Source organism: Acartia tonsa, chromosome 3 (genome assembly GCF_053477335.1).
Source record: "Acartia tonsa isolate MP-2025a chromosome 3, ASM5347733v1, whole genome shotgun sequence".
Classification (NCBI taxonomy): Eukaryota; Metazoa; Arthropoda; class Copepoda; order Calanoida; family Acartiidae; genus Acartia; species Acartia tonsa.
Window position 1 is genome coordinate 5,985,319 of NC_137262.1, and position 12,272 is coordinate 5,997,590.

At 33.8% G+C, this 12,272-nt stretch overlaps 1 protein-coding gene across 1 annotated transcript in view; it reads left to right on the forward strand.

Annotated features, from left to right (window-relative positions):
- Positions 1-12,155, forward strand: part of Nop56 (Nop56 ribonucleoprotein) — a 422,283-nt gene extending 410,128 nt beyond the window's left edge. Inside the window, exons 4-18 of the mRNA XM_080152417.1 lie at positions 66-191; positions 1,596-1,700; positions 1,855-1,909; positions 2,409-2,533; positions 2,858-2,962; positions 3,484-3,564; positions 6,203-6,313; positions 6,747-6,846; positions 7,221-7,310; positions 7,663-7,777; positions 8,496-8,597; positions 9,843-9,958; positions 10,430-10,512; positions 11,120-11,179; positions 11,547-12,155. Coding sequence (XP_080008543.1) covers positions 66-191; positions 1,596-1,700; positions 1,855-1,909; positions 2,409-2,533; positions 2,858-2,962; positions 3,484-3,564; positions 6,203-6,313; positions 6,747-6,846; positions 7,221-7,310; positions 7,663-7,777; positions 8,496-8,597; positions 9,843-9,958; positions 10,430-10,512; positions 11,120-11,179; positions 11,547-11,735 — 1,563 coding nt within the window. The 3' untranslated portion in view covers positions 11,736-12,155. The remainder of the gene's footprint in view (positions 1-65; positions 192-1,595; positions 1,701-1,854; positions 1,910-2,408; positions 2,534-2,857; positions 2,963-3,483; positions 3,565-6,202; positions 6,314-6,746; positions 6,847-7,220; positions 7,311-7,662; positions 7,778-8,495; positions 8,598-9,842; positions 9,959-10,429; positions 10,513-11,119; positions 11,180-11,546) is intronic.
- Positions 12,156-12,272: the final 117 nt, after the last annotated feature.

The following is a 12,272-nucleotide window of genomic DNA, read 5'->3' on the forward strand; positions in this document are numbered from 1 at the left end:
ACTTAATAATATTTGTACTTGACTATGGCTGATGTATATTATTACTTGAAATTATGTATTTCAAGGTTGTCAACTTGGTTGGATTTTATCCGTTTAAAACAGCCCAGGATGCTCTGAACAACATCAATGCAGTCTCCGAGGGAATGGTAACAGATGATCTCAAGATATTTCTGAACACAAACATGCCTAAGGTAACTTTAAGATATAAATGTTTTTTAAATAGAAGTTTTGCAAATTAGGCCCTGTTAAAGGGGGGGGGGGGGGAATGTAAAAAATAAGAGAAATAAAGCATTTTTCTATTTATCTCCCGTCTGTGGTGTAAAAATAAAAGAATAAGTTGTAGGGTGGATAATATGAATAAAATAAAGAGTTCTGAAATATTTTTCCATTTTATCCCCTTTCCTTGCTGGAAAAAACTAGGAGAAAAAATTAAAAATTTTGCAGCAAGGGAAAAGAATGAATCTTGTGTAGAATAGGTATACACCCCTGTAGAAGTTCAATACTTTTTTTTCTCATTATTTTATAAAGATTGTAGGGTAAAGCGGGGCGAACTCGGTGTTTTTTTTTGGTTTTTTGAACCTGCAAATCGTAAAAATTATTTTTTTTAAATGGGACCAAGACCAGTAGAAAGATCTCGGAAAAGTCGATCAGGTCCTAAAAGGACGTAAACCTAGGACTTTAAGAAGTTTGTCAAAATTGATCTCTAAAACGGCACCGACTTCGCCCCGCCTTGAGGCGAAGTCGGTAGGGCATTTTCAAGCTTCGAAAAATCGATGACGTATTAATTTAATTACAGCATGCCCAAAAGGTAAAAGTTGCTAAATGTAAAAAAGAGTATGCACAAAAAATTTTATTAAGATAGGTCAATTTTTTCTACCAAAAAAAATAATTTTTCCGAAGTACGCGAAATTTGACTTTTTTTTCAAATTTTTTTTGATAAAAAACATAAAAATACTACTAGAAAAAAATAACTTTTTATGACTTTAAAGGCCTGATCCTTAAAATTCAGGCAATTTTGAATAGATTTGGCCAAAAAAAAAATAGTTCTATAAGTCCCCTGAAGACGTCTAAGCTCTAGCTCTTACCAGTTTTTGTCTAACTTACCGTTTTTCCGACCGAAGCGAAAAAATCGGAAAAAAAAATTTTTTGTCGTCCGACTTTAAGACCCAATAAGTACCCTAAAAATTAATCTCACAAAAATTTCATTTTATACTTTTTTGTAGGCAATTTAATAAGGAACAAATTTGATTTTATGTTTTTTTCTGTCAGTCGATTAGAACATGGAGAAAAATGTCATTTAATGAAGGTGGTCAAAAAAATACCGACTTCAACTCAAAACCGAGATCGCCCCGCTTTACCCTAGCTATTAGCACTTACCAAACCAATTTATGGAGTAGATTTGGAGAAGAACATCTGTCATAATTAAGCTTTGTTTATTAATAATGTTTATTTTCGAAATGATTTGTAAACTAGGTCTTTAATTTTATTAAAAATCTGATGGAAGAAAAGAAATATATATATCTATATATAAAATGGCTGTATCTCCTCCCAATTCACTAGGTTTTTGAACCTAATAATATTTATTTATATTTCAGGGTGGTAAGCAGAGCGCTGTACTGGGTGTAATTGACAGCAAACTATCTGCCTCTATCAATGAGTCATGTGATATCAAGTGTTCACATATTGGAGTCGTACCTGAGGTATACCTATTTTTTTTATATACTATTTAGTTACCATTGTCTATAAAGCTAGCTGATAATATTTTAGAATGTAAAAGAACATGAATATTTAAATCATGAACAAGGTATAGCCCACAGTCATGTCACCATGTTTATATAACATATTTTGTTTTAGATTCTGAGAGGCATTCGAATGCATTTTTCCAAGCTTGTCAAGGGTTTCACACAGAGTAAGTCTTTTTTAACTTGTTTATTGTTTAACATAATTGTGAAAATAGTCAGGGGTCTTAAGGGATAAGACAATATTGATGATATATTTCCAAGGGATGATAAACAAAATTACCCTTTGATTGTTTTAAGTACTTTGTTAAAAGTTTAGACATTTTTGTTTGAAACCAAACAATCACAAATTCAATAAAGTTTTTGAGCCAACAAATAAGATGTATAACAATCCGGGGTGTATATTCTGCATGGTTGACCCTGCTAAAGGTGGGGCGAGGGAATAAAAAATATGTAGGGGGGGGGGGGGGGATAAAAATAAGTAGTCTCGAAAAAAAATTCCTCCTTTTAAAGAAAAAACATATGTAGAAGAAAATGATTACAAGAAAGAGTACCTACTGAAAATATGAAATATAATATTGCAGATTATACACCTCTACCAATTTAATTTACTGAAGATTTTTCCTTTCTTTAACAAAAACAAATAAAATAAAATTAACCTTATTTCAGCAACCTCTGACAAGGCCCAGCTTGGTTTGTCCCACAGTTACAGCAGAGCCAAGGTCAAGTTCAACGTGAACAAGTCAGACAACATGATTATCCAGAGCATCGCTCTCCTGGATCAACTCGACAAGGCATATAATATTAAGTGATGCAATAGAAATTAGTATGAACAGTTAATATTGTAATTTGAAGGTTTTTTTAATGGATTTTCATTTCATTTACCTAGGTACTTAAAACTGAGATAATGTTATTATCCCCCTTTTAATTGGAGTGGGGGGGGGGGACGATCTTGGTTGCTTTCCTCACCATTATATTTATACCTTTCAAGAGCTTAGAAATCTTTCGGGAGTGATTGGTAGGCCGTTTTCTAGATCTTAGCGGACCATTCAGAGACACATGCTTTAACAAAGACATAGGACTTTATTTCATTGACTTAATATATTGTATGTGACTAGGATATCAACACATTTTCTATGAGGATCAGAGAGTGGTACTCCTACCACTTCCCAGAGCTCTACAAAATTGTACCAGAGCTTGCTCTCTATGCTAAATGTGTTAAGGTAATCAGTTTTAAAGTCATATCTATTCTTAGAATAACATTTTCCCACAAAGGGGGAGGTAGGTTGTGCTAAAATTCCGTAAAGTTGTGAGCTTTAAGGCTTAAAAACAGTAGTAGAACGCTAATATGTGTATACCTTATTGAATAGAACCACAGACAAAAAGTTTTATATATTTATATGTAGTGAATATTATCGTTCTTCTTCTGTTTTTAAGCCTTGAAACTCACACCTTTACGGAATTTTATTACAACATACCTCCCCCTTTTTCTTAACCAAAATAATGCACGCCAAGATAAAAAAAAAAAAGTATTCATTGTGTAGTATAAAAAACAGTCGGCAAAATGGGGTTTCTTATTGATTTATCCCTTTACTGTTAGTTATCAAAATTCTCCATATGACATATAGTATTTATATTGCAGACAATATAATGTATTGCGTTATTTATTCATTGTGTAAAAGAATATATCCGCAAATTTTATATTTATCTTAAATATTTTATTTAACTAATGCATCTTTTTTAGGAAATCAAGAACAGAAAGTTATTGACCGCGGAAAAATTGGAAGCTCTTGAAGCTATTGTTATGGATTCTGGCAAAGCCGAGGTAAACTTTGCTTTATTGGCGCATTTCTCTCTATAACTTTCAATATAATAAGGATGACAACATCCATAAAAGCGAAGCTCTGAAACGGAAGGACAAACGAACATAAACACTTGTTGTTTGTCAGAACTGAATTAGCAGAATATTAATGCATCAGTACAAACAAACAATATTGTAAGTAAAGGGGGGGGGTAAAATGTGGTGACTCGTCACACGACATACCAGCAATTTTATTTTGGGTGCTACTCCCTTAGTTTTAGAGATAATTGGATGAAATCTTTTGGGCTGGGTCACTAATTACCCCAACTATTGGTATCTTTCAAAAAAAACGGCGGCGGGACCGCCGCTCCCGCCGCCGTTTTCCGCCGCCACCAAAAAATTTTTTTTATTGCATTTCTCGCCGAATTAGGCAATTTGGAATCATTTGAGACCATGTTATTTTTTTCAAAAATTTTTCCCCTTACAAGCAACCCTGCGGGGGGACTTAGTCATTTTTTTCAAATTCTCGTTTATCAAGGTATATCTTAAATACAGTGCTACTCCTGTGCTTTTAAAGATATTGAAACAAAATCTTTTTAGGTTGGTAAGTAAAAAATATTTGAATTAAGAAAACGGTGGCGGGACCGCCGCTCCCGCCGTTTTCCGCCGCCACCAAAAAAATTTTTTTTATTGCATTTCTCGCTGAATTAGGCAATTTTGAATCATTGAGACCATGTTATTTTTTTCAAAAATTTTTCCACTTACAAGCAACCCTGCGGGGGGACTTCGTCATTTTTTTCAAATTCTCGTTTATCAAGGTATATTTAAATACAGTAATTTTCCTGTGATTTTAAAGATATTGAAACAAAATCTTTTTAGGTTGGTAAGTAAAAAATATTTGAATTAAGAAAACGGCGGCGGGACCGCCGCTCCCGCCGTCCCCCCGCAGGGTTGCTTGTAAGGGGAAAAATTTTTGAAAAAAATAACATGGTCCCAAATGATTTCAAATTGCCTAATTCGGCGAGAAATGCAATAAAAATTTTTTTTTGGTGGCAACGGAAAACGGCGGCGGACGGCGGGAGCGGCGGTCCCGCCGCCGTTTTCTTAATTCAAATATTTTTTACTTACCAACCTAAAAAGATTTTGTTTCAATATCTTTAAAAGCACAGGAGTAGCACAGTATTTAAGATATACCTTGATAAACGAGAATTTGAAAAAAATGACTAAGTCCCCCCGCAGGGTTGCTTCAAAGGGGAAAAATTTTTGAAAAAAATAACATGGTCTCAAATGATTCCAAATTGCCTAATTCGGCGAGAAATGCAATAAAAAAAATTTTTTGGTGGCGGCGGAAAACGGCGGCGGGCGGCGGGAGCGGCGGTCCCGCCGCCGTTTTTTTTTGAAAGATACCAATAGTTGGGGTAATTAGTGACCCAGCCCAAAAGATTTCATCCAATTATCTCTAAAACTAAGAGAGTAGCACCCAAAATAAAATTGCTGGTATGTCGTGTGACGAGTCACCACATTTTACCCCCCCCCCTTTGTTGCAATACTGCATAAATAGATGATACACAATGATTTCGAAGGTGCTTTGACTTTTGTGTCAGAACCTAAATTGGGACATAGTGCATTTCATTACCCTAGGTTCGGTAACTTTATTTCACTTTTCAATAAAATCTAAAATGCAGCGGATTTTGAGAAAATTAGATTTGAAAATTTCAAGTTAAATTTACATCCCCTAGGAGTTATCGCATAATAATGACAAGAAAAGCAAAGATAGTCTTTCATAAAACCTCTCTATATATGATTTATTTAAGGCTGAATTTCCGTGACCTTAGCAAAGCAACTGATAAAAATGGCCATTAATTAACTCCCTTCAGGAGTGGTTTTATGAAGAACTTTATAAAAGCAAAGTTGTTAAAAATTTTAAATAAATAATCTTTGCTTTTCTTGTCATGATTATGCGATAACTCCTTGGGGATAAAAATCAAACTTGAAATTTTCAAATCTAATTTTCTCAAAAACCGCTGCATTTTAGATTTTATTGAAAAGTGAAATAAAGTTACCTAACCTAGGGTAATGAAATGCACTATGTCCCAATTTAGGTTCTGACACATAAGTCAAAGCACCTTCGAAATCATTGTGGATACTGTTTAAGGACATACTTACATTTTTGGAACTTGTTTATAGAGATGCCTTGCTTATTACATTGTACCTTGTTGTGATAGGAATCAGTTTTCAAAAACAGTTAAAAATCGACATGTTTCAAATGGACGTACGGACATTCTGGTATTGATTATATAGTTGCTACGCTTTCTAAATTGTACCTAACTACTACAGGAATCATCATGCAAAGTTTGGATTCGATAGGACAATTCTAACCTGTTTAAATTAATGAAAAGAGCTAACTCTCTGTGACGGACGGACGTATGCAGTATTAAGGGCTGATTGACTGCAAAATTCTAGGGAAAAAGGTATTAGTTTATGTTATTAAGTTTTGGCTGGAATGGTAATCCCAGGAACTTTGCACAAAATGAAATTCGGATTTTGATAAGATTGTCAAAATATTTCCGGATTAAACCTAAACAGGTTCTGAATCCTGATGCGGATTCTGAGTTCAGACTGATATAGCTGGTCTTAGTAATAATATCATCTTTGTGTTTAGGCCATTATCAATGCCTCAAAGAGTAGCATGGGTATGGATATCTCTGAAATGGACCTATTGAACATTGATATATTCGCCTCCAGAGTTATTGGGCTCATCACTTACAGACAGGTACTACAATCATAGAATATTAGTGAAACAAACAACTATATCTGATTTTCAAAATATCTTAACATTTAAACCAAATAAGCCTCTAAGAGTCTAGGTGGCTATAGTTATTCTATATTAAAATGGAAATATTGTCATTTGAAATATCAGCTGCTAGGTTACTAGCCACTATTGACAGGCAAATATCCTAAAACCACCAGAAGTGACAAAATTATGATGCTTACTTTCAAAGCATGAAATTATTGTAAATAGTATTTCTAAAGTATGTATTACCTCATCTTTCTGTCTTCATAAGACGTTTCTAAGTCTAACTCTACTACAGAGACAAATTATAATTTACTATTTTGATTTTAAAAGATCGAAAGCGGGCATTATCAGCAGCTAAACGAATATAAAAATGCGTCACATTTTAATAACAAGAATTTATTTTACATAGGAGCTGAGCGAGTATCTGAAAAATAAGATGAAGATTGTTGCCCCTAACCTTGGAACTTTGATTGGAGATACAGTGGCTGCCAGGCTTATTTCACATGCAGGTACAGCAAAAGAAACCTAAGAAATCACAGAATTTCTCTTTTCTTACCAAGCTTTCTGCCTTGCGGGATCAACAAAACATTAAATATTAATTTTTCCATCATAAAATAATTAAACATGGCCAAAAAAAATGCTTGATACTTTCTGTAAGTCTAAAATGATCAAATTGAAATTTCAATTTTTTTTAAAGGATTTAATCGTTACAAAGTAGTTTTTCTTTAAATTAAATATCCTTCCAAAGTTGATCGGTTCAAAAGTTTAAATTACAATCATTGTTGCTTTTCCATATAAATTTTTTAGATGCTGATGTATGTGTTTATCATTGATTTGAGATTTACTGATTTTCACCATACATTCTATAATATTTTTATTTTAGGTTCCCTGACCAATCTAGCCAAGTGTCCTGCCTCCACAGTACAGATTCTTGGAGCTGAGAAGGCTTTGTTTAGAGCCCTTAAAACAAGAGGTAACTTTTTTTTACAGCTGTAGATAGAAGCAAGTTAATTTAAAGAAAATTGGGGGGTGAATAAGCGGAACGGATTGAAACTGGCTGTATTGGGGGTTTTGATTTAGCAATAATTCAGGGGTGTGTAATAGACTGAATGAACATTTTTATGACATATCAAACATAATATTTATATAAAAGTAGCGCAATTAACAACTGACTTGTAATAAACTGAAAGGCAGTGAAAGAAATACATCCATTAACAATACGGAGTTGTATTAAAGTTTAGAATGACATTTTGCATACAGGGACATTAAAAATTCTTAAAAAAACTCTATAAATGTCCTCCAATAAAATATACTTTTTTTTTCAGGAAACACACCCAAGTACGGTCTGATCTTCCACTCCTCGTTCATTGGAAGAGCTGGAGCCAAGAACAAGGGAAGAATTTCTAGATACCTCGCCAACAAGTGCACTATTGCCTCCAGGTATGTTTATATCAACAAAGAAGGGGGCCAAGGATCTATTCCCGTAAAACAAAGATTAATTTGCATAGCATGAAGTTTATTCTATTGTTGCAAGGTTCGAACGGATCATTACTAAAGCCGTTGCTGGTATGTCTGGTGTGAGACATATATAGTTAGGAATGGAATGCCTCGGCCCAAAACAGGCGTAATTCATTCCCGTGCACAAATATATTATAAAACAAATTTTGGTTGTCTGTAGAACTAGTAATCAAGATTTGGTTTAGAAATACCCACAAAAATACCCAGGGGTGTATATTTTTGATATTGACCCGGTTGAGGGGGGGGGGGGTAAAAATAAAAATTGGTGGGGGGGGGGGATGTGAAAATTAAGAGGACTGAAAGCATTTTTTTCTATTTTTCTCCCCTCTTTGGTGAAAAAATAACTAAAAAATATGTGGGAGGGTGGATAAATATAAATAAAATAAAGAGTTCTGAACATAGTTTTCCATTTTATCCCCTTCCTTGCTGGAAATAACTAGGAGGGGAAAAAAAATTTAAAAAATTGCAGCAGAGGGAAAAAAATGAATCTTGTGCAGAATATACGCCCCTGAAAATACCTTAAGGTCAATGTCCTCTAGAGTTTAAGTACAATAATAAGCTACCAAGTTTTTTCCAGATTATTGGTCATTAAACTGGAAATGATTGTTAAACACATAACTTTTAATGTAAAATATTTTAGAATTGATTGTTTCTCTGAGAACTCTACAAGCATATTTGGTACCAAGATGAAACAGCAGGTGGAGGACAGGCTGAAGTTCTATGAAACTGGAGACCTACCACCGTAAGTATTTTGCATAGACTATTTAGTTTTCTTGTAACAAGGTTATGTTGATACGCTCGATCGTCAGTCGTGACAAAAAATACGGGATGTCTCAAGCAAATAAATCTTATTCAACAGACCCTCGCACCTAGATACAAGATAGGGGTGTATATTTTCAAAATTGACCCTGCTCAGGGGGGTGGGGGGGAAATAAAAAATAAATGGTTGGAGGGGAAAAATGTAAAAATTAAGAAAACTGAACATTTTTCCATCCCCCCCCCCCCCCCCCACTTCTTGGTGAAAAAAACTAAAAAAAGTGTGTGGTAGGAGGGATAAAATAAATAAAAAATAGAGTTCTTTAAATATTTTTCCATTTTCCCCCTACTTGATGAGAAAACAAGGATGACAACATCCATAAAAGCGAAGCACTGAAACGGTAGGACAAACGGACAAAAACATTTGTATAGTGTCTGAACTGAATAATCAGAATATAAAAGTATAAGAGTCGACGCAAAATTGTAAGTAAATTTGTTGAAAAACTGCTTGATACAGGATAATGTTTATGGACATACTTACATTCTTAGGACTTGATTATAGAGTTGCTTCGCTTATAATATTGTTTATTGTTGCCCCAGGAATCAATATACCAAAAATCAGATCAAACGGATAATTAGATCACATAAAAATTTGTTGTTAAAAAAGTAGAAAAATCAACATGTTTAAAATGGACGTACGGACATTCTGGTAATGATTATAGAGTTGCTACGCTTTCTAAATCGTACTTAACTACTACAGGAATCATCATGCAAAGTTTGAAATCGATAGGACAATTCTAACATGCCTTAATTAACGAATAAAAGCTATCTATCTCGGACGGACGGACGGACGGACGGACCGACCCTAATTATAGAAAAGCTTCGCTTTTAAAAACTAGGGGATAAAAAAATTGTAGCCGGGGAAAAAAAATAAATCTTGTGGAAAATATACACCCCTGAATTTACTATAACAATAAGTGGGGAGGTTCAGTTCTTCCAAGACACTTATTACGCTACAGGATATTAGTGTTGATTGTTGAATCTCGTTCTCTGAATTTCAATCAATTTTCTATAATTGAGGGGGATGGTAGAATCTCAAACGCTCATTTTTGTAGGTGTTATAATGGAATATAATGCAAAATATATTCATGGAGATTCTACCTCTATACTAAAAGGACATTTTACTTGTTCATTTCAAGGGCCAAGTTTGCATGAAAACTTAATTATACAGGAAGAACGTTGATGTGATGAAGGAAGCACTGGAAGAGTTTGCTGAGGAGACGAAGGCCAACAAAAAGAAAGAAAAGAAAAAGAAGAGGAAAGCTGAGGATGGTGAAGATGCCCCTGCAGGAAAATGTTTAAATATGTCTTAATTCCAATAATGTGTAGACATGTTTTACTAGCAATGGGTAAATCTAAATGGATAAGACGATGGCCTTAAATTAAAGTACATTCCCTGTGTTAAAACAAAATTATCTTCTCTCTAGATTAATATTATTGGATGAAATTATAAACGACTCGATTTCGAATCTACCGATTAAAAAGCCATAAAAGTAATAAATTTTTTTAGCCAATGAATAAGAGGACGTGTCTTTTTAACTTTCAGCCCAATATACTTTTCCTCTATCCCTGGAAAAATCTGAGACAACCCCAATATTTAATTACAGCTAATACTAGTCGTTCTTATCCCTTTATGATAAAATGCCCCAAAAAAAGAGCTATTAGGTAGGCGAGTAACATTCTATAATGTTCTCAAAATTGGTAACTATCAATTTAGGAAAACGTCATAAGACAATATTTGAACATTACTTGTTGGATCAGGTGACACAACCATGGAGACAAGCCAGGTAGAGGAGAACGGGGATGCTGAACAGCCCGCCAAGAAGAAAAAGAAAAAGAAGGTAGCCAATAAATATTTACTTTATAACAGAATGTTTGTATTTATAATTTTATGTTGATTTTACCATAAAATAAGGGGGGTCGGTTCTAACAGCCTAAAATTACTTTTGCTTTGGTAAGCGACTTCATTATGAATTAATGCGAGAGAGAAATTTCAGTGGTTTTGGGGTCAGAGGAAATTAAATATCAATGTAGTCCCATATAAAAAAAAACATTATTTTTCTTGAACTAATTTATTTGTTGGTGATACCTTGACCTGCTTTTACATATTCATAGGATCTTAGTAAGCTAACCATCCAAAAAAATATTTTACTTAATAAATTAGTAATAGTTTTTTTTTCGCATTATTATAAACTGCTTTCCGCGGATATAGAATGTACAATTATAAGATTAAAACTAGTTTTTTTAGCCCCGAGGTGCCGAAGGCACCGGCTAAAAAACTGGTTTTAATATTATGATTGTACATTTTTATATTCGTAGAAAGCTGGATATAATACGATGCTAGACATAGTTTTTTCGTATGGATGAGAACCGGTTCCTAATCACCGGATTCTAATGAATACGAGAAAAGTCAATCACATTTTTAAAATCTAATATTCTTTTATTCAGGACAAAGAGAACGACGAGCCAATGGACACAACAGCTAATGAAACATTAAATGAAACTCAGGTTTGTTGTTCTTAAAAATCTGTTGATTTGTTCATTTCAAAGAATATTAAATTGATCAAAATATGTAACTCAGTTTTCTAGTGGTGTATATTCTGCATGGGATCCCCTGCTAAAAGGGAGGAGTGGAAATAAAAAAAGATGTGGTAGGGCCCAGGGGATAAAAATAGAGTTCTGAAGAAAAAAATCTTATTTTTCCCTCCTTCGGGAGGGGGGGGGGGGCTTGAAAAATAAGTGGGAGGGGTAAAAAAGTGAATAAAATAAAGAGTTCTGGAAATATTTTTCCATTTTTCTCCCTCCATCAAGAACTTGGGGAAAATAAATGATACAAAATATGTAGCACAATTTTCTGAATTCTCATTGATTTCAGACTGCTGATGAGGCGACACCCGCCAAGAAGAAGAAAAAGAAGAAGGACAAGGCGGAGAACGGCGAAGAGGAGGTGGTGGAAAACGGCGTCAATGGCCATGTGAACGGCGATGCCGAGCCCGCCGACCCTACCTCGGAAAAGAAGAAGAAAAAAAAGAAAAAGAAGGATGCTGAGAATGGCGAAGAATAAATAAATTTTTGTAGTCTCTACTTTTTGTTGCATAACGAGTCATTTTGATCCTTACAAATTTTTTTTGGAATTTTTAACACCCATTATTAAAAAAGGGAAATCATGTTTGAATTAATGTTAAAATAATTTGAAGAGACATTTTGTTAAAATATCACACTAAACATTTTAAAGTTGTTTTTAAAATTGTCTAATTTGCAAGTATCTGAACTATTTTAAAAGCCACTTGAATTGAAATTAATGCATTCATATATTGATATTGTATTACATTGTACGTACTGTACACATTACACACACACAGACAGACAGTAGAACACGTGTTTTTATCTTGTATAATATAATTACAATTAAATGTAATTTTAAAAAATTACTATTTCTATGTAATTTAATCATCTGTTACCAATATATATTTTTTTGCCAAAATATGATTTTGATTTGATTTAGTGTATAGCGAAATACTCTATAGTTTACTCTGTAGTTGGTCTGCTTTTATCTTATTTAATTAATATGAATCCTAAGAAAAGTTTAAAGACTATTTGT